Source organism: Piliocolobus tephrosceles, chromosome 7 (assembly GCF_002776525.5).
Source record: "Piliocolobus tephrosceles isolate RC106 chromosome 7, ASM277652v3, whole genome shotgun sequence".
NCBI lineage: Eukaryota > Metazoa > Chordata > Mammalia > Primates > Cercopithecidae > Piliocolobus > Piliocolobus tephrosceles.
Window position 1 is genome coordinate 67,810,829 of NC_045440.1, and position 25,471 is coordinate 67,836,299.

The 25,471-nt window shown below is 39.0% G+C and overlaps 1 protein-coding gene across 11 annotated transcripts in view; it reads left to right on the forward strand.

Annotated features, from left to right (window-relative positions):
- The window catches only part of LOC111549202 (serine/threonine-protein kinase Sgk3), a 194,759-nt gene that overhangs the window by 123,892 nt on the left and 45,396 nt on the right, over window positions 1-25,471 (forward strand). For 9 of the 11 annotated variants that reach the window (XM_023222316.2, XM_023222319.3, XM_023222322.3 and 6 more), the window contains 4 exons: window positions 574-786; window positions 6,329-6,412; window positions 12,099-12,171; window positions 21,826-21,901. In XM_023222316.2, the coding sequence (XP_023078084.1) occupies window positions 691-786; window positions 6,329-6,412; window positions 12,099-12,171; window positions 21,826-21,901 (329 nt within the window). In that variant the 5' untranslated portion in view covers window positions 574-690. Of the gene's footprint in view, window positions 1-163; window positions 305-573; window positions 787-6,328; window positions 6,413-12,098; window positions 12,172-21,825; window positions 21,902-25,471 lie in introns of those variants that run through there. The other 2 variants (XM_023222321.2, XM_023222327.2) reach the window with 2 other exon arrangements.

Consider the following 25,471-nt stretch of genomic DNA (forward strand, 5'->3'; position numbering starts at 1 on the left):
TAGGAAGATCTACTATAGTGTCTCTGACCAGAGGTTCAGTACAAAAGAATAATCCACAGTTATAATGAAGCATAGTACAGTGGTTAACAGTTGGAACTCTGGAGTCAGATGGCCTGGGTTCAAATCCGGGGTGTATGAATTATTTCACCTCTTTGTGTTTCAGTTGCCGTATTTGTAAAATGAGTAAATAGTTATGTGCTATACAGGATTGTAATCTGAATTGTTCCGCACACTTGACCAGTTCATCCTGATGCAGGAAGTCTGAAAACCACACTTTGGTTACCTCCAACTAGATCTTTTCTAGGTAAGAGTTAGTCCTTAGTCTACATGAACTGAGGTGTGTAAGTTACTGGAATTTCCTAATAGTAAGGAAGGTAGATGGGCTGCAGATATTTGTGGGTTGTAGTAGGAACACAATAGAAACTAAATCTCTAACCTGGGCTGAGACTGATGAGCAAAAGTCAATTCCTGCCAGAATAAATGTAAAATTAGTCCCATGCTTAAGGAATGACCGTCATAGCGTGTAAAAATTGTTTTGTTAATCACTTCTTTTTTCTTTTTCTGTTGGTTAAGGTTGCATGATGGAATTTGAACATTACTTCCAGAGGTTTTATGTTTTGGATTAATTGAGTTTGTCCTTTGCCGACTGTTTCTTCGGACGCATTTTTTGGTGTGCTCTTTAAGGATTAAATGCAAAGAGATTATACCATGGACTACAAGGAAAGCTGCCCAAGTGTAAGCATTCCCAGCTCTGATGAACACAGAGAGAAAAAGAAGAGGTTTACTGTAAGTACTTAACATAAAGCATGTGGAAAACAACTGAATATAGAGAATATTTTCATTTCTGCTTTTCTTCTCCAACCTAGAACACCCCCTTCCCCATCTCCCACATACCTGGATTTTACTTCTTTCACATGATCTGTTCTCCACAAAGTCTTCTGTGGCTACCGTAATGGAATAAATTTTCCTTTTTTAGTGTCTCTCTTCTTATCCTCTTGGAGAATTGTATGAAACTATCTAACTAATCTTCTTTTTTTTTTTGAGACAGAGTCTCATGCTGTCACCAGGCTGGAGTGTAGTGGCACAACCTCAGCTCACTGCAACCTTTGCCTCCTGGGTTCAAGTGATTCTCCTGCCTCAGCCTCCTGAGTAGCCGGGACTACAGGCGCATGCCACCACGCCCAGCCAATTTTTGTATTTTTAGTAGAGACAGGGTTTCACCATATTGGTCAGGATGGTCTCGATCTCATGACCTCGTGATCCGCCCACCTTGACCTCCCAAAGTGCTGGGATTACAGGCGTGAGCCACCGCGCCCAACCGTATCTAACTAATCTTCTTGGTTTTTTTTTTTTTTTCCTTTTTGAGACAGAGTCTGTCTCTGTCGCCCAGGCTGGAGTGCAGTGGCGCGATCTCCACTCACTGCAAGCTCCGCCTCCCAGGTTCACGCCATTCTCCTGCCTCAGCCTCCCGTGTAGCTGGGACTACAGGCGCCCACCACCATGCCCGGCTACTAACTAATCTTCTTAACAGAAAATGTGCATGTGCATACACATGGATCTACGCACACACTTACAATTTTGCATGCACTATCAGGAATTAATGGACTCCTGAAGACATCGATTTCGTATTAAGAACTATTGTCCTGAAATGTTTATAGTATCTTACAGTTTTAAAATGTTTAATTCAGTACTTTATTTTTTTTTTTACCTTAAAGGCTAAGCCGTTTTTAATTTTATCATTTATCACTGTAGTATCTACTACAGGACTTTATAAAGAGTAAGCACAATGAATATTTGCTCAATCTGTGTATCAGTTTTTATTATTGGAGAATAGTCACTTTTCTAATTAGTGTGCTGAAACATATAATATTGTATGTAGTTCTAGTAGTCCTATTAGTATATACAGAGGTCTTGTGCCCTCCTCCCCCTGAAAAAATAAAGCCATTTATCGTGTATATTACTGATCTGCTCTTCCTCGTAACTCCCCACTCCCCTCACCTACAGAGTTGGAACTCTGGAGTCAGATGGCCTGGGTTCAAATCCAGGGTGTATGAATTATTTCACCTCTCTGTGTTTCAGTTGCCTTATTTGTAAAATGAGTAAATAGTTACAGGATTGTAATCTGAATTGTTCAGCACACTTTACCAGTTCATCCTGATGCAGGAAGTCTGAAAACCACACTTTGGTTACCTCCAACTAGATCTTTTCTATGTTGTATGAGTAATATGAAGAAATTCATTTAGCCCAATTCTGTTTAATACTTAGTCTGATCTAATAATTTAACCAGGTCTCGGGATAAAATGCTTAGCCTCTCTTCTGCTTTCTTTCTCTTACTTGAACACGCATCTTCCTCAGGTTGGCATCATGGTTTATGGCAGGAGAGGTGTCCCCTTTCACAATATTGTTGAGTTGGTGAATGACCTCATGGTAGCCTGGTGAAGCCTCCTGAGTTCTTGTTAACCCTCTAGATCTTTGTTATTTGAGCTGTAAAGTGGCTGGTCTGGCAGATAGCCAGCTATGACTGACCTGATAACCTGGGCATTTTGCTGGCATCCATTGCTGGCACCTTCAGTTGATGAACTAGCTTGTGATCTCTTTGTTGACTTGACCAGGGTCTTGCGGCAACTCTCCACTGACTCAGTACCTTGGCCCTTGATAGCTGTAGAGCCCCCTGAGGCTCTGACGTGTTCTTCACCTGCTCCTGGCTCAGTGGTCCAACCCAGCCTCTAAAAAGGGGGTTACCTGGTCACTGCCAGTTGAGTCCCATGACAGGTGACTTTCAACTCAGAGTCCCTGTCATAGGGCAGTGGAGGAAAGCTGAGGAGTTAAACTAAATCTCTCTGCCTTCTTAACTAGGTGGGGCTGGGTGCCAGAAATGATGGTTTTCTCTCAAGGTCTCAGACAAGGAGCAGGGAAAGCAGTCCCTCTGTCCTCTCTTCCTTAACAGACACGCCTGCCACACTTGGCGCCACATCCCAGAGCAGATAAATTGCAATGTGTTTCTGACCATATACCCCTTCTGAGCCTCTATATTGCAGGAATATCTTAAACAGTAGGCATTTGTTGCACGTTTGTATAAGCAAATTTTTAGCAGTATCACATTGAAGGTAAACAAAGGCTGATATACCTAGAATAAAATGGTAGAGTGGTGAAAGTTTTTCTTCCTTCCTTCCCTCTCCTTGTTTTTGCCTTTGGGTCATTCTTTCCTCGAGAGGATACCTCCTGCCAAGTTTGATGGAAGTTCACACATAGCAAATGTCAGCAGATTATCTCATGTGTCCTTTGATTTTCCAGGCTGGAGGTATTTCCATGTCTTCTGTAGGATGGTCGAGGAGACCTGTAACATTTCTCTTACCCAGCTGTTTTTACGCTGTGCACTGAGTTCTCAAAGGCCCTAACTAAATCACCTTATTCATTTACTTCCTTCAGATTCCCAAATATTGCCTTATTAGAGAGGCATATTCTGACCACCCTATAAAAAATAGCACCTTCACACCCCACGCTACCCCTCTCACTCTGTCTTGCTTTCCCTCCTGCCACATTTTGTGTTTGTTTATATGTGCCTTCTTTGAGTAGAATGCAAGGTTCTTTGAAGCAAGGACTTCTTCATTATCATTTCACCAGCCCCTACAACAAAGATCGGAATTCAAATAAGTATTTGTTGAATTGTTCATCTGTTATTTGCTGATTACTACAGTGCAGTCCTCAATCCTCAAGAAACTTGGTTCTCTCAGGGCAGATAGACCCCATCCCACCCAACACAGATGCTGTGTTCAGCCTAGGTACCCGTGCTATCGATAATATATATTTTTTAATTAATTAATTAATTAATTTTTTTTGAGACGGAATCTTGCTCTGTTGCCAGGCTGGAGTGCAGTGGCGCAATCTAGGCTCATTGCAACCTCCTCTTCCTGGGTTCAAGTGATTCTCAGCCTCCCAAGTAGCTGGGACTACAGGTGCATGCCACCATGCCCGGCTAATTTTTGTGTGTGTGTGTGTGTGTGTATATATATATGTGTGTGTGTGTATATATGTATATATAAATATGTGTGTGTGTATATATATGTGTATATATATGTGTGTGTATATATATATTCTTTTTTTTTTTTAGTAGGGACGGGGTTTCATCATGTTGGCAAGGTCTCTATCTCTTGCGTGATCCACCTGCCTCGGCCTCCAAAAGTGCTGGAATTACAGGCGTGAGCCACTGCGCCCAGCCTGAATTTAAATTTAATAGAGACAGGTCTTGCTATGTTGAATAGGTTGGTCTCGAACTCCTGGGCTCAAGTGATTCTCCTGCCTCAGCCTCCCGAAGTTTTGGGATTACAGGAATGAGCCACCACGCACAGCCTTGATAATATTTTTATAATCTAGTTTGCATAGGTAGTTTATATAGTTCTATACCATGAAGCTTCTAACAGGGAAATGTGTTGCATTGTAGGTGTCTTGACTTAAGCCAATTCTAAATTATATTTTCATTTATCCACTTGACAAATTGTGAGTTTCTATGTCATATTCTAGGCACTGGGGATACAGTGGAACAAGAGTGACATTAGCCCTAGCTCTCAAGGAACTTTCATTAACTGGGGCAAGACAGACAATAAGGAAATATGCAAATAAGATAATTTCATATTGTATTAAGTATTGTACTGTTTCCTGTGAAATCCTGTTAGATTTCACAGGAAATCTAATCTTGTTTTGCTTTTTACCAATGGAAGTATTTTTAAGGATTTGATTAGTTTTTGTTTTTGTCTACTGTTTTATTAGTACATATTTAATAAGCACTTGTTTATAAATCATACTGTTAATTCATAATTTCACAAGGCTTTATCTTGCCTTCTGCAAATATATTTGCTGCAGAGCTGCTCCAGCTTGGAACCTAGACTTGCTCCTGGTCTTGGCTGTATTTGGGTAGCCAGGGGAGGCCACCTGAACTTTCTAAGGTCCATTCTTCTCACCAAGTCAGCACAAATAATTCAAGAAACTCACAATCATATAAACTTAAGTGTTTTATTCTCTTACAGCAGTTCTGCTTCTAGGCTTGTCTGATCCTGAGTGCCATGTGAGATAAATCTCTTGTCTAGTCTTACTCAATGTCACTGCAACCTTGGCTAAGTTTTTTGCCCTCTACTTCTGCATGCTGTCCATGGGGGGGGGGGGGTATCAAATTAATTCTAACATCTTACACATAATAGCTTCCTCTAAGACAACCAGATTCCTTTTTGGTTAAGACTAAAAGAGCCAGATTACCATCCTGCAGCTCATGTAGGGTGTCTCATGTATAGTGGGGGGTTATAATATTTGTTCTGCTTACTTCATAGGGTTATTGGATTATGATTATATGAGGTTATGTATACTTGAAAATAATGAATATGGAAGATAATACTAGGAAATCTGAGAATAAATTGTTATTAATAGTTTGGAAACTACCATGTGAAAGATGACCTAAAACTACTATGTGAAAGATGAAGAGAACTAATAATTGAAGGTTTTTTATGAAGCAGGGTACCACTTTTGAAAATACTTTGTAAGTTCAGGGTAGTAATTACTGCTAGGGAAGAAGAGAGGAAAGTGGCAACAATTGAATCTATAGTATTTTATTCTTTGGCAAAAAAAATCTGAAGCAAGAATGGCAAAATGTTAGAAATTCAGTAGATCCAAATAATGAACAAGTGGGTGTTGACTATGTTATTCCCTGAAAATTACAGAAATATTTTGTAACATTTGAAAAATAAAATATCACCTGTTTTTTTTCCTGACCTCATATTCTTCCCATCACAAGAAATCACCTTTTTTTTTCCCCCTCAAGTCATGATCTCGCTTTTGACACTCAGGCTGGAGTGCAGTGGTGTGATCTCAACTCACTACAGCCTTGACTTACCTGGGCTCAAGCAATCCTCTTACCTCAGCCTCCTGCGTAGCTAGGACTACAGGCGTGTACACCATGCCTGGCTAATTTTTAAGTTTTTTGTAAAGATGGGGTCTCCCTATGTTACCCAGGCTGGTCTCCAGCTCCTACGCTCAAGTGATCCTCCCACCTCAGCCTCACAGAGTGCTGAGATTACAGACATGACCCACTGAGCCCCGCCAAGAATACCATTTGACAGGATTCAATAAGTGCTTTAATTGGTATGTTTATGTATCTTGGAGAATCATATGAAAATGTTAATGTTAATATCAATTTCAGAATATGAAGATATCAGCCTTATTGAAAGAGCCAGACTGTTTCAAAAAAATACATATATGAAAACAGGTTTAATGTATTTAAGTAGCTAATGGGTTTTTTGCAATTAAATTTTGTTACATTGTTATTTTTTTATTTCCACAGGTTTATAAAGTTCTGGTTTCAGTGGGAAGGAGTGAATGGTTTGTCTTCAGGAGATATGCAGAGTTTGATAAACTTTACAACACTGTAAGTAATAGTCTACAAGATTTCTAATTAAAAGAAAGGACCTGAGAAAACCCCAAAATAAGATAAATGTATTTGATTAAATTGATACTGATATATTAATATGTCAGACAAGCAGACAAAGGTAAGAGATTCTTCAAAAACATCCTAACTTTGGAAAGCTTACAAAGAAAGGGTAGAGAGAGGACTGCTGAACAATTGCAAATAAACCATTAAAAATATGAGAACTAGATAAAATACCTTTTAATGTCATAAAAAATTAGAAGTCAGTTCTGTCTACTACCTCTCTGATAAGTGTTAATCATCATGGTATTTCTGGTTAAATTGCCTACTGTAAGCTTTATGTTTGAAAGTCTATCACGAACCTATCTCCCTTCCACAGTTTGTTACCATTCTTAGAGATATGTCTTAGGTTCCAGATTTTAAGTAGCTAATGCAACTGAAATGACTGTTGAATTTTAGAGTTCTGACAGCTACCTAGGTGGTGAGATCTAAGAGACCATTAGCTATTTAAATTACTAAAACCTATTTTTATATTTTCATAACTCAGATATTAAATAGTATTCATAATCTAGTGTTTGCAGCAAAGACCCAGGCACGATGGTTCACATCTGTAATTCCAGCACTTTGGGAGGCTGAGGCAGAAGGAACATTTGAGCCTAGGAGTTCAGAGGGTACGGTGAGGCACGATTGCCCCACTGCACGGCCGTCTGGGCAATATAGCAAGACCCCATCTAAAAAAATAAAGGCAGCAAGACCACCACAGTCACTGTCATCATCAGTCCATATCTTCCACAGGTAGCAGTGTTTGTGGATAGTGTTGCCTTGAAGATTACATAGAAGCTAAAGCATACCTCTTGAGTTATTAATAGCTATTATGGAACTCCAGGTCATTAAGACAGTCCTGAATTTAAAGTTTTGCTTCAGTTAAGAACAAAAGCAATTGTGCCTCAAATCCTCAATTTATTTATTTATTTATTTTTGAGAGATGGTCTTGCTCTGTCACCCAGGCCAGAGTGCAGTGGCACGATCTTGACTCACTACAACGTACTCTGCCTCCCATGTTCAAGCGATTCTCATGCCTCAGCCTCCCAAGTAGCTGGGATTACAAGCATGAGCTACCACGCCTGGCTAGTGTTTTTGTAGTTTTAGTAGAGATGGGGTTTTGCCATGTTGGCCAGGCTAGTCTGAAAGTCCTGGCCTCATGTGATCCGCCCACTTCGGTCTCCTAACGTGCTGAGATTACAGCTATGAGCCACTGCCCTTGGCCTCAAGTCCCAAATTGAAATTCCTCTGCTCTCATGTATTAATAAATAGGAATCTCCCAGTGTCATCGTTTAATGAATGGTAGATTACTAGGCATCCTCTGGAAAAACTCGTTATATATTTAAGAACAGAATTTTGGGCTGGGCACGTGGCTCACGCCTGTAATCCCAGCACTTTGGGAGGCTGAGGCGGGCGGATCACGAGGTCAGGAGATCGAGATCATCCTGGCTAACATGGTGAAACCCCATCTCTACTAAAAATACAAAAAATTAACTGGGCATGGTAGCGGGCACCTGTAGTCTCAGCTACTTGGGAGGCTAAGGCAGGAGAATGGCGTGAACCCAGAAGGCAGAGGTTGCAGTGAGCCAAGATTGTGCCACTGCCCTCCAGCCTGGGCCACAGAGCGAGACTCTATCTCAAAAAAAAAAAAAAAAAAAAAAAGGAATTTTTAAATTTCTTAACCCTGTCTCTTGATTTTAAACATAGGAATAAATATATGCCTGTGGGTTATTATTTGTAAGATATTTTTGAATATGAGGAAAGTTACACATGACAATTAAGAAACAAATTCCTAAATGGGTCAACAATGTCTAGCTGTACCACTTCCTATATTTTGTTAAGTCATGAAAATCAGACTTCTGATTCATCTTTATTTAGCATTTCACTATGTATATATTTGTTCCTAATACTCAGATCACTTGCTACTTGAAATTGAATTTCTGAAGATAATACTGCAATTTAAAAATATTTATTTTTTCCTATGTAAACTTAATAGGGAGACTCCATCTCTACAAAAAAAATAAAAATAAGAAGTTAGTATAGTGGCACATACCTATAGTTCTGGCTACTTCAGAGGCTGTGGTAGGAGGACCACTTGAGCCTGGGCAGTTGAGGCTGCAGTGAGCCATGACCATGCCACTGCACTCTTGATACCCTGTCTCAAAACAAAAACTAGAACAAAACACCTGTAATGTTGCTGCTCAGAAATAACTTAACATTTTACTGTTTTCTTCTGTTAGTCAGCTTTTCTTTAATGCATATGCAACTGCACTTACTAAATACAGGTTGAGTATCCCTTATCTGAAATACTTGGAACCAGAGTGATTTGGATTTCAAATTTTTTTCAGATTTTGGAATATTTGAGTTGTACTTACCAGTTAACCATCCCAAATCTGAAAATCTGAAATCTGAAATGCCCCAGTGAGCATTTCCTTTGAGCACTCAAAAAGTTACTGGTTTTGCAGCATTTCAGATTTTCAGATTTGTGATATTCAACCTGTGTAGTTTTAGAAAAATGCTTCATCAAATGATATTGAGATAGGTTTTTTTTTTTCTGTAATTAAAGTTATACTGTTGAAACAATAGTCAATAAGAGTTTGGAAATGTCTTCCATTAAGTGTTTAGTGGTTTTTTAAAAAATGACTTATATTGGAGGCTGAGTGAGGGTTGAAATGTTAGCTCATTTTGAAACTCTTGAATACCCTTTATCTACATGTTCAGCATGTCTTTGAGGAGTGTGTAAATCCACCTGTACCCATCAGGATGCCTGGGTTATGCTCGGGTAAAAATAACATGACTGTAGTGTCTGTCTGTGTCTGTCTCTCTCTTTCTTTCTCTCTCTCTCTCTCACACTCAGACACACACACACACACCACATACATTTGAGGCTTCTTTCTGTCTTTTGCTTAAAATAATTTGTATTAAAATATTTTGTAGGCTAGATTTACCTTCTAAAGATGTTGTCTTTTGTGAAACTTCATAAGAGGAAGGGGAATGTCATCTAAGAACTCAGCATTGTGGAGATCCACACTGGTAGTGTGTCACCATGATTTTAATAGCAGGTGATTAATTAAATTGTTAATATTTGAGTATCTGTAAGCATAAAAATAAAATAGGAAAGCTTGTTTGGGGTACCTCCATCCATGATCACTTTCATTCTGTCCTCTGTGAAACATCCCATCTTTCGACTTTTTGCAGAAGAGTTTCCTTAACTTGTAGTTCAGGTTTTATCATTCGTCTCCCTAAATTCTTTTGTATTTCTTTTCACCCTTTTTTCATTGTTCTTATTTCATGACTTTTTATGTCTCTTTTTATCTAACTCCTTGTAATTCTGCCTTCTGTAGTGAGGGGCAAAGAGAAAAATAGGAAAATAGTTATTGGTTGAATTCTTTGAAACTACAGAAATCAGGTTGAACCTGGTCTGGATTTCCCTAAGTTCAAAAACACTAATTATTTTCCTGTACTCCTTTTAGAATAAAAGAAAAGAAAAAATCTCTAGGCATTTTGTCAACTTCAATGTGTCCTTTATGACTAGTTTATATTTGAAACTTTTTATTACAGAAATTGTCAAACACAGGCGAGGAACAGTGGCTCACACCTATAATCCCAGCACTTTGCAAGGCTGAGGCAGGAAGATTGATTGAGCTCAGGAGTTCAAGACCAGCCTGGGCAATGACTTAATGAGACTGTCTCTACAAAAAATAAAACAACTTGCTAGGTGTTGGTGGTGTGTGTCCTGTGGTCCCAGCTACTCAGGAGGCTGAGGGGAGGATCACTTGAGCCCAGGAGGTCAGCACTGCATTCCAGCCTGGGTGATAGAGCTAGAGACTATCTTAAGGGAAAAAAGAAAGAGAGAGGGAGACGGGGAGGGGGAGGGAAGGGAAGGGGAAAGAGAAGGGAAAGGAAGTGGAGGGAGGGAGGAAGGAAGGAAGGAAATTGTCAAACACATGCAGAAGTAGACATACTAGTACCAATTCAGAAAATAATAATATGTTACCATCCAGCTTCAATAATTACTGATACATGGCCATTCCTGGTTCATCTCTATTCCTAGCCAGCTCATCATAATTTCAACACAAATTTCAGACATCGTATCTTTTCATCTGTAAATATTTTAGTGTATATCTCTAAAAGATAAAGATTCTTAAAAACAAACTTATACACAGTATCATTACCATATCTAAAAATAAATGAACAGTAATGCCTCAATATCAGATATCCAGTTAGGGTTTATGTAACTGGTTGATAAGTCTGTTAAGTGTCATTTAATCACTAGGTTCCCCCTCTGCCTTTCTTTTCTTTCCTTTACACATTTTTTTTTTGTGTGTGTATGAAAGAAAACAAGGTCATTTGTTTACATATTTTTCAGTCTGCATTTTACTGACAGCATGCCCCATGCTGTAAAGTGATTAGTACATTCCTCTGTTCTTTGTATTTCCTATCAGTTGGTAGTTAGAGGTATCGTTTTGGGGTGGTTTTTTTTGTTTGTTTGTTTTTGGTGAGATGGGTTGTTGCTCTGTCACCCAGGCTGGAGTGCAATGGCATGATCACAGCGCACTGCAACCTTGACCTCCCTGGCTCAAGTGATCCTCCCACCTCAGCCTCCTGCATACTGTAGAGCTGGACTACCCCCCAGCTGATTTTTTTTTTTTTTTTTTTAGTAGAGTTAAGGCCCCGCCATGTTGCCCAGGCTGGTCTCAAACTCCTGAGCTCAAGCAATCCTCCCACATCAACCTCCCAAAATGCTGGGATTACAGGCCTCAGTGAGCCACCATGCCCAGCGGAGATACAGTTTTTACATATGTGTGTGTATTTTTGACATCAAACTTATAATGAAAATATAACCCATTTTTGTGACTTAACTGCCCCAAATTTAATTTCTGCAGGGCCAAGTTTTCATTCTCTGAAGACAAGCATATCAGATAAATGTATTAGAAAAAATATATATATATTTGAGACATGGTCTCACTCTGTTGCCCAGGCTGAAGTGCAATGGCATAATCATGGCTCACTGCAGCCTCAACCTTCCAGGCTCAAGCAATCCTCCCACCTCAGCCTTAGAAGTAGCTGGGATCACAGGCATGTGCCACCATGACTAGGTATTTTTTTTAATTTTATTTTTGTAGAGACGAGGTCTCACTTATTAGAATTTTAATAAGGTGAAGATTAGAGCAGAAGGAATATTGAAAGCAAGATTCATCTACTTTCTTAGAAATCGATTGTCAATCCATGTAGAGAAAATACCAAGATCATATCTTCTCCTAAGATAGTGAATAATACGTATTCGGAACTGTAACACCAGGTTCTAGCCTAAGCACTTGCCATACATAATCTCCTTTAAAACAACAAATCTGTAAGGTAATTGTTAAAATTATCCTCATTTACAGGCAGGAAAATGAGATGCAGATGTTGAGTATTTTATCCTAGGTCACACAGATACCAGGTATTTTATGGGGACCAAAAAAGATGACTAGTTTGTGACATTTTATTGGTATAATTTATATTGTACTTTGGATGATCATAAGTTCAAAAGTATGTCTTATGATGGATTTTCTTTAAAATCAGATTGTATTTGGCTTTGATGTATGCGTAACTAGAAGACTTATAAAATTAGTTCATATAATGTTATTTTTAAAAATTTTAGTTAAAAAAACAGTTTCCTGCTATGGCCCTGAAGATTCCTGCCAAGAGAATATTTGGTGATAATTTTGATCCAGGTAAGAAACAACCTCATAGGCCAGCCATGAAGTGATCGTTGAAGTTTGAAGAAGTAAATTAACATATTCATTGCACTGTATAGCAGTGCAGGACTTTAAAAGATCTCATGCCCCATGAAAATAATGCCTCAGGAAGGTGCTTACTGTCTACTAGGCATTGTTTTAAGTACTTCGTGTGTTTTAATTTATTCGATCCTCACAATTTTGTGAGTTGGGTGTTCTTGTTGTTACCACTATTTTTATAGATAAGGAAACTTAAGACACATTAATTTGCCCAGGACCACATGCAGATAGTAAAGGGCAGATTTGGAAGCCAAATTCAAGCAGTCTGACTTCAGATGAATTTATCTGTCCATGGGCTGGGCACAGTGGCTCACACCTGTAATCGAAATACTTTGGGAGTGCGAGGTAGGAGGATCACTTCAGGCTAGGAGTTTTGAGACCAGCCTGGGCAACCTCATCTCTACAAAAATTTAAAGTTTAGCTGGGCATGGTGGCATGAACCTGTAGTCCCAGCTACTCAGGAGGCTGAGGTGAGAGGATTGCTTGAGGTCAGTAGTTCAAGGCTGCAGTGAGCTGTCATTGTGCCATTGCACTCCAGGCTGGGTGACAGAGGGAGACCCTATTAATATTTTTTTTTTATTGATCCTTCAAGTTAATTTGGGAAACTTTACTGACTTTAAATCAGTGTCATGAAGAATATTCACTTTTTTATTCAGAAACATTAAATATATACTGTGTACATAGCAACTTGCAGGCCTCTAAATGGGATACCAAAAAGGTACCCTAGGCCGGGTACGGTGGCTCACGCCTGTAATCCCAGCACTTTGGGAGGCCAAGGCGGACGGATCACGAAGTCAGGAGATCAAGACCATCCTGGCTAACATGGTGAAACCCCGTCTCTACTAAAACTACAAAAAATTAGCCAGGCGTGGTGGCATGCGCCTGTAGTCCCAGCTACTTGGGAGGCTGAGGCAGGAGAATAGCTTGAACCCAGGAGGCAGAGGTTGCAGTGAGCTGAGATCGGCGCCACTGCACTCCAGCCTAGGTGACAGAGCGAGACTTCGTCTCAAAAAAAAAAAAAAAAAAAAAAGATATCCTGTTGCTCACCCTTGGGGAGCCCATTGACACACGGGGTCTCAGCATCTAGCACCTATATGACTAAAGCTGTGAGCATGGAATTTTCCCCTAGAACCCAAGAGATTAATAGAAGTCACAGGTGTCTACTTATAGGGAAACAGAAGTCTTCTTATTCACCAGGAATTCTATCAGAAGAGTCATCTGTCTCTGCCACGGATGAATCCCAGGTGGATTGCCCTCCTTCGCCAACTAATTTGCTTGTAACCAGTTAAATTAATACCTTACATGTCTGTGTAAGAAAAAAAAAAAAGAGAGAGAGATCTTGGTCACTACTCAAGATAAAAACTCTAAGGTCCCTTATCTTGACTGTGCTTTCTCTCTCCATCCTAACTTCATACCATTCATTTTCCTCCCAGACCATATCACTGTATCCTATAGAATTCTGCCCACCATTAACAGACTGCTCTTTATTCTGCATCTTTTTCACATTTCTTCCACATTCTTCCTTTAATTAAAACTTTTTTTCCCCAGAGGCTGCTTTGCCTATAGCCCTATAGAATAATAAGGAGGCTTATTATTCTTTACACTTTATGAAACTCAGGATTGGAGAAGGTTCTCACTTCCCTGGTTACATACAGAGATTTTTTTTTTTTTTCTCTTGGGAGTATATAGCACATTTCATTGTAATTTGCTAATCTATCTTATAGTAGGCTGTAGATTTTCTGAAGGTGCAGACATGTCTTTTTTTATTGGTTGACAATGGCAATATACTGGTTTTAAATTATTACTTTATTTAAAACTGACAAATACTAGGTTTTAAAGTATTACTAAATATATGAACCCATTAATAAAGAGAAGCAAGAGAAAATTGAGTTGGCACAACAAAGCTAGATTATATTCTGTAGACCTGTGGGTTTTGTACTTGTGCTTTGTTTTCAGCAGCAGAACACTTTTTTCCCAATTGAAATCTTATGGAGGCCAGATATGGTGGCTACGCCTGTAATCCCAGCACTTTGGGAGGCCAAGGTAGGCGGATCACTTGAGGCCAGGAATTCAAGACCAGCGGCAACATGGTGAAACTGCGTCTCTACTGAAAATAGAAAAATTAGCCGGGCGTGGTGGTGTGTGCCTGTAGTCTCAGCTACTCGGGAGGCTGGGGCAGGATAATCACTTGAATCCAGGAGTCGGAGGTTGCAAGTGAGCCAAGATCATGCCATTGCACTCCAGCCTGGGCAACAGAGTGAGATTCTGTTCCCCAAAAACACACACCCACGCACACGCACACACACACACAAGAAATCTTATGGAAATGTAATATGTGAAAAAAAATTTAAATGGACCTGTTTTGTTGGTATAACAGTGAAGTATCTCCTTGGAGCACAGGTTGAAAAGCATCTTCATGGGTAGCGTGTTGGCCTTAGTGGCATTTGATCAAGATGTGAAACTGACAGTGGGTAATTTATGGTGGGCACAGCAGAGGAGAGACTGGGAGACTGCTTAAGGTAATAGTCCAATAGCCCTGGCATTAGATAATGAGTATGGGGACTAGGGTAGAAATAGGGTTTAAAAACGTGCAATGTACGAGAACTCCTTTAATGAAAAATCTGGAATACATCTTGATGATTGCTTAGGTAACAGACATATAGAGAAGAGAAAGAGAGATAATTGGAGGGTCTGGCCTGGGTGACTGAGAGAATTAACTAATTAGAAGTGGCAGAAAAATATTAAGAGATCAAACTACTAGTGATAATATGAGACTGGAACTTGGGTTGGAGTTCTGTAGAGTCCTTAACTAATTACTTAAAACAATTATTTAATCAAGGAAAGAAAGCAAAGAAGTAAAAGACTGGTAACAATGCTGCTTCATTGTTAAAAGCAAGATACCAAGCTGCATGCTCTTTGGTACTTTGTTTTGATGAATTAATTGACACTAAAAACTGATTTTTTTGAAGAACCGTTTGTCTATCCTGCGTATATCGAATATGCATAATATTACATTTCCATAGGATTTCTGTTTACTGCATACAGTGAAAGGGATCATATATCACAGAGATATTAGAAAGTCCTGCATTGGGGAAATCAGATCTAAGTCAAATTCAGTAAAACAGAGATGGATAAGATGCTCATTTGGTTACACTTTGGGGATACAGGCATTCCCATATTTTTCTTGTGGAATAAAAAGTAGTACAGTCCATGTTGAGGGGAATTTGGTAATGTTTAGAAAAACTGTGAAAGCGTTTTCCACTTTGGCCAAGAAATCACATTTCTAGGAATCTGTCCGTAAAATAAACTGCATATGATATGTAGACACAAGACTGTATGTATTGTGACACAATTATTAACAGAAAAACTGGAAACAATGGAAATACTTTTCCGATGGAGCTGGATATAACGTACTTGTAAAAAGGAACAAAAAAGCTCTTTATGTATTTTGCTATGGTATGATCTCCAGAATATACCGTTAAATGGAAAAAAAAAATCACAGTACAGCAAATGAATTTGTATGGTGTGTATTTTTTGTGTAGGAAAAGGTATGGGGATTCAAAAAGAAATAATGGAAGAATAAACGAAAAACTAATAAAACTAGTGACTTTAAGGGTGAAGGAGAGATTGGGAAAGGCAAAAGTGGTGGAAGTTAGATGCCCTTGAATGAATTATGTTTGTACCTTTGACTTTGGAACCATGTACACATTTTAAACAATTTAAAAAGAAAAATAAAAATGCAATAACAAAGCAGCCTCTAACAACTGAAAATAAACTGAAGGAAAAAACCTAACTTAATTTAATAACTTTAAAACATGGGATTTTGACTGTATATTCTTCATGGGATATATTGCTAAGGATAAAAACAAAAACCCATGGACAAATTTTACACTGCATTCAGTAGTGTTAATGTTAGTTATATGGAGTTGTTATTCTGTCATTAATGTTACTATCATGGAAACCAAGATTTTAAACAGGAGAGGAAAGTGATACAAACAAAATCAAAGATTTTAAGTAAAAATCCTGTAATTTTCCTTTTTTTTTTTTTTTTTTAAGACAGAGTTTCATTCTTGTTGCCCAGGCTGCAGTGCAGTGGTGTGATCTTGGCTCACTGCAACCTCCACCTCCTGAGTTCAGATGATTTTCCTGCCTCCGCCTCCCAAGTAGCTGGGATTACAGGCATGCGCCACCACGCCTGGTTAATTTTGTATTTTTAGTAGAGATGGGGTTTCTCCATGTTGGTCAGGCTAGTCTCAAACTCCCAATCTCAGGTGATCTGCCCGCCTTGGCCTCCCAAAGTGCTACGATTACAGGCGTGAGCCACCACACCCAGCAGAATCCTGTAATTTATAACTTAATTTGGTGATATAGTTTGAAATATTTATTTATTTTATTTATTTATTTTTTGAGACAGAGTTTCACCCTTGTTTCCCAGGCTGGAGTGCAATGGCATGATCTCGGCTCACCACAACCTCCATCTCATAGGTTCAAGCGATTATCCTGTCTCAGCCTCCCGAGTAGCTGGGATTACAGGCGTGAGCCACTGCACCTGACCCATAATTTATTTTTTTAGCTTTGTAAAAATATTTTCTAGCACTCTCTCTTGGAAATGCCTAAAAGTAATAACAAGTAGTAACCAACACCCCTAGCATTCAGATTGTGATCTCTAAGTACCATTTCCCTCTCAAAGGAACCAGAGTTCCATGGAGAAATGGTGATCCCAGATCTGGCACAGGAAATGTACAAAGTGATTTCAGGACAGCTTGCCTGAAAGCAAGGAAGCTATTTAGGATGACTGGAGTTTTATCAAAAGAACACAGGAGCCCAGCTGCTGGGGCTTTTACTGAGCAAAGATTAGACGGCATGGAGAAAGTAATTATCATAGCAGGTTAGAGCACATCAGTATAAAGACTTTCCAATTTACTTTGCTTGTTTAGGGGAAAAAAAACACCTCATGAAATGCTGTAGAGGTTACTAGAGTAAATTTATTTGCCAAATCAATAAATTAAAAAATCAAGGATTTATCTTGCCTTTGTTGTATGAAATGTAATTTCTTTGTACCAAAGAGATAATGTTGGAAAATACTTGGTAGTGGAATCACAGTTCATAAATAGAAGAATCACAGAATGATAGAACTGGAAAATCCTTATACAACCTCTGATGAATTAATAGTTCTAGGCAAAGACCATCAGTGATTTGAAGACTTTACTGGGGCGGAAGGATCTGCTTCTAAGATGGCTCACTCATACAGTTTTTGGTAGAAAGCCGTGGTTCCTTGTGAGTGGGCCTCTTAAGGGGCCTTGAGTGTCCTTACAACATGGCAACTGGCTTCCCCAGAGTGAGTGATCCAAGAGAGCTAGCAAGGAGGAAGCCTTGTTGCCTTCTCTGACTTAGTCTTGGAAGCCACATGCCATCACATCCACCATATTCCTCTCATTAGAAGGTAGTCATTAAGTCCAACCCCCATTCAAGAGAGAAGAATTAGTTCTACCTGTTTATTAGAGGGAAATAAAATAATTTATGGACATTATGAGAGAGTGATTTCATGGCTTTACTATTTTTTTTAAAGATACTACCATTTAGAAATACTGATATATTCCCCCCCACCAAAAAAAAAAAAAAAAAAAAAAAAAAAGAAAAAATCCCCCCCCACAAAAAAAAAAAAAAAAAAAAAAAACACTGCCTGAGAATTGCTTTAAAATACTTGAGAAAAAAAATAAAAAGTGAGGAATGAGGATAAATGAATGAAATTGGAATAGCAGAATGTTGATAAATTTTAAAGTAGGTGAATAAGGTTCTCATCTTTTGTGTACTTGTGAAGTTTTTCATAATAAAAAGTTAAAAATAAAGTTGGTTGGGCGCAGTGGCTCATACCTGTAATCCCAGCACTTTGGGAGGCCGAGGTGGGTGGATCACCTGAGGTCAGGAGTTCTAGACTAGCCTGGCCAACATGGTGAAACCTCATCTCTACTGAAAATACAAAAATTAGCCGGGCGTGGTGGCACACGCCTGTAATCCCAGCTACTCTGGAGGCTGAGTCAGGAGAATTGCTTGAACCTGGGAGGTGGAGGTTGCAGTGAGCCGGAATCACGCCATTGCACTCCAGCCTGGGCAACGAGAGCAAAACTCCGTCTCAACAACAAAAATAAATAAATAAATAAAATAATACCTAAGAAAAATGTTCTGAAATTCCCTTTTTAACTTATCTCATGGTTGGTAGCCATTTTATGGGATTTTTGCTTATCTTTTTGAGTTCTTATCCTGCAGCTTAAGCCTATGTCTTCTTTTTCTTTTTTCTACTTCTTTATTCTAGTGTTTGTCAACCTCTATAAGATACATCTTACATACTTGAAGGCTGATTTTAAGAATGATCTCTGCCTATACTTTTTGTTAACATTTTATTATGAATTTAAAGATTTTTTAATAGGATACACCCAGAGGAAACCATACTTTTAACTTTATGTATGTTTTTGAGTCAGTGTCTCTTGCCAGGCTGGAGTACAGTGGTGCGGTCTCAGCTCACTGCAATCTCTGCCTCCCAGCTCAAGTGATCCTCCCACCTCAGCCTGCTGAGTATCTAGAACTACAGGTGTATGTCCCCATAGCTAGCTAATTTTTAATTTTTTTGTAGAGACATGGTGTCGCTATATTGTCCAGGCTAGTGTCAAACTCCTAGCCTCAAGTGATTCTCTCACCTAGGCCTCCCAAAACTGTGGGATTACAGACGTGAGCGACTGCGCCCAGCCTTTTTAAAATTTCTAGTTGAAATTTCTTTTGGATTACAACAGATACATTCACGTAACTTCTTCATCGGAGAGATTTTTAAGAACATATTTCTAACTATAATTCTTCTTTTTTTTTTTTTTTTGAGGCAGAGTCTTGCTCTGTCGCCCAGACTGGAGTGCAGTGGCCGGATCTCAGCTCACTGCAAGCTCCGCCTCCCGGGTTTACGCCATTCTCCTGCCTCAGCCTCCCGAGTAGCTGGGACTACAGGCGCCCGCCACCTCGCTCGGCTCGTTTTTTGTATTTTTTAGTAGAGACGGGGTTTCACCATGTTAGCCAGGATGGTCTCTATCTCCTGACCTCGTGATCCGCCCGTCTCGGCCTCCCAAAGTGCTGGGATTACAGGCTTGAGCCACCGCGCCCGGCCCAAATTAGTAATTCTTAAAATAATTTATAGGTCTTATATAAATTCTTGGCACTTACCCTATACATTATATTCTTACCTGGAATTTTTTCAGATATTTGCAAGCTTAGTGTTGATCTAAAAAAGTAAATTTGGAATTTCCCCTGAATTCTGACTAGTACTAGACTTCATTCTCTTCTTATATAGGGCTTTACATAGCAATTTTAAAACTGTTAAATAGTCAGTAATGAAATGACACCTAGAACACTTAAGAGCAGTATGGGCTATAGCTCACTGAAGAAAGGAAATTCCTCTCTTCGCACTGGCCTTCAAAAGTAAAATATATCTTCAGTAAGCATCCACAGAACAATTTAAAGCTGCTTCCATATAGTTATTAGGTTTTCTTTGAATATCCTAAATGTAGTCATTCATTTTAGTTCTTCATATGTTACTAAGTTCAGTTCTCAAGAAATAACTGTGTTTCAATTATAGTTTTTAATGTAAACCTCACATGTGCTTTGCTACCTGGTGACATTATGAATGTCCTTGAAAGAATTTTTCTTCAAGGAATTCTTAGACGAACAAGAAAAAAGTACCAAGTACATGCATCTGGCTCCCAAAGACCAGACCTGATTTTATATTTGTTTATATTTGTATGAAACCATACCTTCCATTTAAGAAATGGAAATAAACCTGAAAATGACCCATCATTTTGGTGACAAACACTATACATTATACCTTTATTCAGTAGAAATCAGTTTACTAAACCAAAACTCATTATCAAGTGGAATATTTTTTATGGGTTTTTATCCAGACATTCGCCATATAAGAGACAGTTTCTCAAATCACATGTGTTTGATTTTTAGAGTATATTTCTTAAGAGTTGGCTGGGTGCTGTGGCTCATGCCTATAATCCCAGCACTTTGGGAGGCCGAGGCAGGCGGATCACGAGGTCAAGAGTTCGAGACCAGCCTGGCCAACATGGTGAAACCCTGTCTCTACTAAAAATACAAAAATTAGCAAGGTGTGGTGGTGTAGGCCTGTAATCCCAGCTACTTTGGAGGCTGAGGCAGGAGAATCGCTTGAACTCAGGAGGTGAAGGTTGCAGTGAGCCAATATCACGCCACTGCACTCCAGCCTGGGTGACAGAGCAAGACTTTGTCTCGAATTAAAAAAAAAAATAGTTTAGGATAATGGCTTTGAGACCCCACAACCACTAATAATAATAACAACAACAAAAGTAATAGTATCTAATAATTATTAGCTATAAGTAATGTTCTTACCATCTGCCAGACATCCTACTATAAACTTATATGCATTATCTCATTTAATCCTATAACAGCATTATGAGTTATAAATATTGTTACTATCCACATTTTACAAGTAAAAATTTAAATATTGGAAAAGTTCAAGGTTAGGAAATGGGAGAGACAAAGATACTTGAATAAAGTTTTCTAATTCCAAGAAAAGTGTGTAAGTGTGTATTTCAAAGTAAAGAAAGGTTTGTGCTTAATATTTATTCCTAAACTGCTATTGCATGAGCTTCAATTATCAACAAACAAAACACTTCAAAAATACTGGACAGGCTGGGCACAATGGCTCATGCCTGTAATCCCAGCACTTTGGGAGGCCGAGGATGGTAGATTGCTTGAGCCCAGGAGTTCAAGATCAGCCTGGGCAACATAGTGAGACCCTGTCTCTACAAAAAATACAAAAATTAGCCAGGCATGGTGGTGTATGCTTATAGTCCCAGCTACTCGGCAGGCTGAGACGGGATGGTTGCTTGAGCCCAGGATGCAGCGGTTGCGGTGAGCCTAGATCATGCTACTGTACTTCAGCCTGGGCAACAGAACAAGACCCTGTCTCAACCAAAAAAGAAAAATTTAAAAAAAGAAAATACTGGACAATTACTTGTTAGGAAAGTATGCCTGTGCATTTTTTTAAGTTTTTTTGTTTGTTTTTCACAGTGGAAGTTAAACTAGAGTTTTAGTGATATTCAGTTAACCAATTAATCATTATTTCCCAGTTGCAAAGGATTTCCAGAAATCCTTATTTTTTTTAATTTGTGTGATTTTCAGTATCAGTGTCATAGTGTTAGTTTTTATTCCTTGTCTGGTAGTACATGAGGAGTTGGACAAAGCAATGTGCTTCTCCAATTTTTGTAATTAGTCTATTTAGAGTCCATAATAGGCAGTTTTTGAGAACTTTCTTTTTGGAGGTAAATTGTCTGCTTAGTTTTAATTTTAGTATATAATTACATATATGTAATATGTAATTATATATTATATAAATACGATTCATATATATAATTTCTAAGTATGTATTCTTTGTGTCACAAGTAGCATGTATTTAAAAATAGCTTCTTAATCAAAATTTACTATTTTGTGCTTGTCTATTATATAATTGTTGATGATAATTGCATAGTCTGATACAAATAATCCTAATAGTTTATATTTCTCTTCCAGATTTTATTAAACAAAGAAGAGCAGGACTAAATGAATTCATTCAGAACCTTGTTAGGCATCCAGAACTTTATAACCAGTAAGTAATTTTTGTTGTGTTCTAAAGGGACACTCACACCAAACCTAAGAATACTGAATAATCCTTACATAAATTTTGTTTGTTCTGTGAAACATGACTGTGCTATATATGTTTGTAAAATCTTCCTTGAGCATTTTCTTCCTGATACTCTTTCTCCCCTTTTCTCTTCGTCTTTTCTTTTTTCATTTTGTACTTGCATTAGTTTTATAGATTAAACTTGAAATGAATTAGCATAATAAATTAAAGCATCTTGCTAATTATTTGGTATTATATTTTATCTATATCTTCAAAAAGCATTTAAGTACCTGCTACTTGCATTGGGAATATAAAGCTAAGTGTCATCCCTACCTTCCAGAGGCACAGGCTCCTAGTGTAGTGGGAGAGGCAGGCATATATTAATAAACAAGACATTGAAGCTGGATAATTTTTATGATAGAGGTGCTAGAAGATAGCAGAGAAAGGTGTAGGTGTCTCTTCTTGAGGAGGTCAAGGAAGGCTTCCTGCAACTTAAAGGATGTGTAATCATTCGAGGAAAAAAGAGAATGCATTCCAGGCGTAAAAGGATACAGAAAGCCTGAACCGTCAGGACACTTAACATTTCCTGGACTGAGTAGATTTTGGGAAAGAAGACGAAGTTGAAGGAGTTGTCTGGGGTTGGGCACACATGCCACCATTTCTGTTCCACTTGGGTCAGTGTTCTGTTGACCCACATGAGGCCTCTATTCTTTCTCAACACAGTATTCCAGCAGCCATTAAGATAAAGGCACTTTCCCAGCCCTGTGGGTGTCTTATGCTGACAGGTTTAAACTTCTTTCTGTAGGCCAGTAGCTCCCAGCTGGGAAGGTGGAGGGTTGTATCAGAAATACCTACAAAAACACTCGTAGATCTGTGGTTTGGCTTGTGTTTTCATTTTTGAGTCTGGTAGTTGTTTTATGAGTATTCATTACATTTATTGTGTTTTGTAATTTATGTTATAATACTTATGTGTATAAAGTTTTCTAAGAGGAAATGAAGAGGATAAATACTTGAATAGCTTTTCCGCAGCTCACCTATCTGCGTAAACTAAAAGTTGCCTATGGGCAATGCTGTAAATGTGACACACTTTAACAGTCTTTTCAGAACCACAACACTGAAGAACTGTATTTTTGAATAATTTTTCTAAAAAAGATGATTATCATTTATATGGTTCTTTATAGCTCACAGAGGCCTTCTACTATTCTGAACAGGCCCTCTGACCTCCTTTTTAAATTTACTTAATTGAATTTACTAAATTACTAAAATGCTAAAACTGGATTTCCTCTGACAAGGTCTTCTGGTCAGGGATTTCCCCTGATGCTCCCAGGTAGGGAAAGGGTCAAGCAGGTCCCACAGCCGTGGTCACACCAGCATTAGGCAGTGCAGTAAGAACAGGTATCCTCTGGCAGGTGGCAGAAGGGCATGAAATTTGGTAGGATACCTGAACTCACAGTTCCATTGTCTAGTCTATTCCTCAGTAAAAAGTCTTTTTATTTGGCTCTTTATTTAATTACTTTCTTAAACATTATGCCTTTTCCTGGGGATATGCACTATGCTCCTTCACCTTAGACCCACCCTTCTAATCTCTAATTATTGCTATATACATTGGAGATTACTTTGAATTGGCATATTACTGGCTTGTGTGAAATGTAATTCATGCATTCAGAGCTTGAATTTGTCTCTTCCTTTGACAGAGCTGGCATGGAATAAGTATGTAATAAATGGTAGTGGTTACTACTTCTCCTAGTATTTTAAGTTATTCAGAACCCCTAAGACTATATAATAAATACTAAGTATTCATTCTGAATCTTGACGTGCAGTATTATAAATATGTTATATTTGACATTAAAATTCAACTAAAAGCAATTGGATTATTTTAAATTGCCAGTTTCTAAAACCTTATACTGTGAAATACACAATTCTTAAGTATACAGTTCAATGGCGTTTGAAATATATATGCACCCTGTAACCATCACCATTCCATTCATGACAAAAGATATTTCCAGCACCCCAAAAATAGCCAAGAGTCTTTTAAACTGGGTTTTTTTGTTGTTGTTGTTGTTTTTTTTAAGAAGTCTCACTCTGTCACCCAGGCTGGAATGCAGTGGTGCGATCTCAGCTCACTGCAAGCTCCGCCTCCTGGATTCACACCCATTCTTCTGCCTCAGCCTCCCCAGTAGCTGGGACTACAGGTCGTGCCACCACGCCCGGCTAATTTTTTTTGTTTTGTTTTTTTAATAGAAACGGGGTTTCACCGTGTTAGGATGGTCTCAATCTCCTGACCTCATGATCTGCCCACCTCAGCCTCCCAAAGTGGTGGGATTACAGGTGTGATAAGCTTAAGTTTTTAACTGACATTTTCTTTTTAGCAAAATGTGACGTTTTCTTTTTTTTTTTTTTTTTTTTTTTTGAGACAGAGTCTTGCTCTCTCACCCAGGCTGAAGTGCAGTGGCAGAATCTCAACTCACTGCAATCTCTGCCTCCCAGGTTCAAGTGATTCTCCTGCCTCATCCTCCCAAGTAGCTGGGATTACAGGTGTGTGCCACCACACCCAGCTGATTTTTGTATTTTTAGTAGAGACGGGATTTCACCATGTTGGTCAGGTTGGTCTCAATCTCCTGACTTCGTGATCTGCACGCCTCGGCCTCCCAATGTGCTGGGATTACAGGCGTGAGCCACTGCACCTGGCCCACATTTCCTATTTTCTAGATCTTTTCTGTTGTTAACAGAACTTTTAATTTTCATGCTCTTCATTTGAACATCAAGCTGTTCTTAAAATAGTAGAAATTTAAGAGAGCAAGAAGAGAAGCCAGTCAGCAAGTGTATCTTGAGCCCCTCCTGTGTACCTGTTATTACTGTTAAGGAAATGTACTTTATTTTTTATTTTTTATTTTTATTTTTTATGTTTTTGAGACAGCATCTTGCTCTGTCACCCAGGCTGGAGTGCAGTGGTGTGATCTCAGCTCACTGCAACCTCCACTCCCCGGGGCTGAAGCAATTCTCTCACTTCAGCCTCCTGAGTAGCTGGAATTACAGGTGTGCGCCACCACACCCAGCTAATATTTGTATTTTTAGTAGAGACGGGGTTTCATCAACAGGCCAGGCTGGGTTGGAACTCCTGACCTCAGATGATCTGCCTCCCAAAGTGCTGGGATTACAGGCATGAGCCACCATGCCCAGCAGGAAATACACTTTAAAAATAGCTTTTCTTCTGGCCAGGCACAGTGGCTCATGCCTGTAACCTCAACACTTTGGGAGGCCAAGGCAGGTGGATCATGAGGTCAAGAGATTGAGACCATCCTGGCCAATGTGGTGAAACTCCATCTCTACTAAAAGTACAAAAATTAGCCGGGTGTGGTGGCGCGTGTCTGTGGTCCCAGCTACTCGGGAGGCTGAGGCTGGAGAATTGGCTGAACCTGGGAGGCAGAGGTTGCAGTGAGCCGAGATCATGCCACTGCACTCCAGCCTGGCGACAGAGCGAGACTCATCTCAAAAAAAAAAAAAATATTTTTGTTCAGTAGAGAGAAAAGCTTTTTTTTTTTAAACGGAATTTCA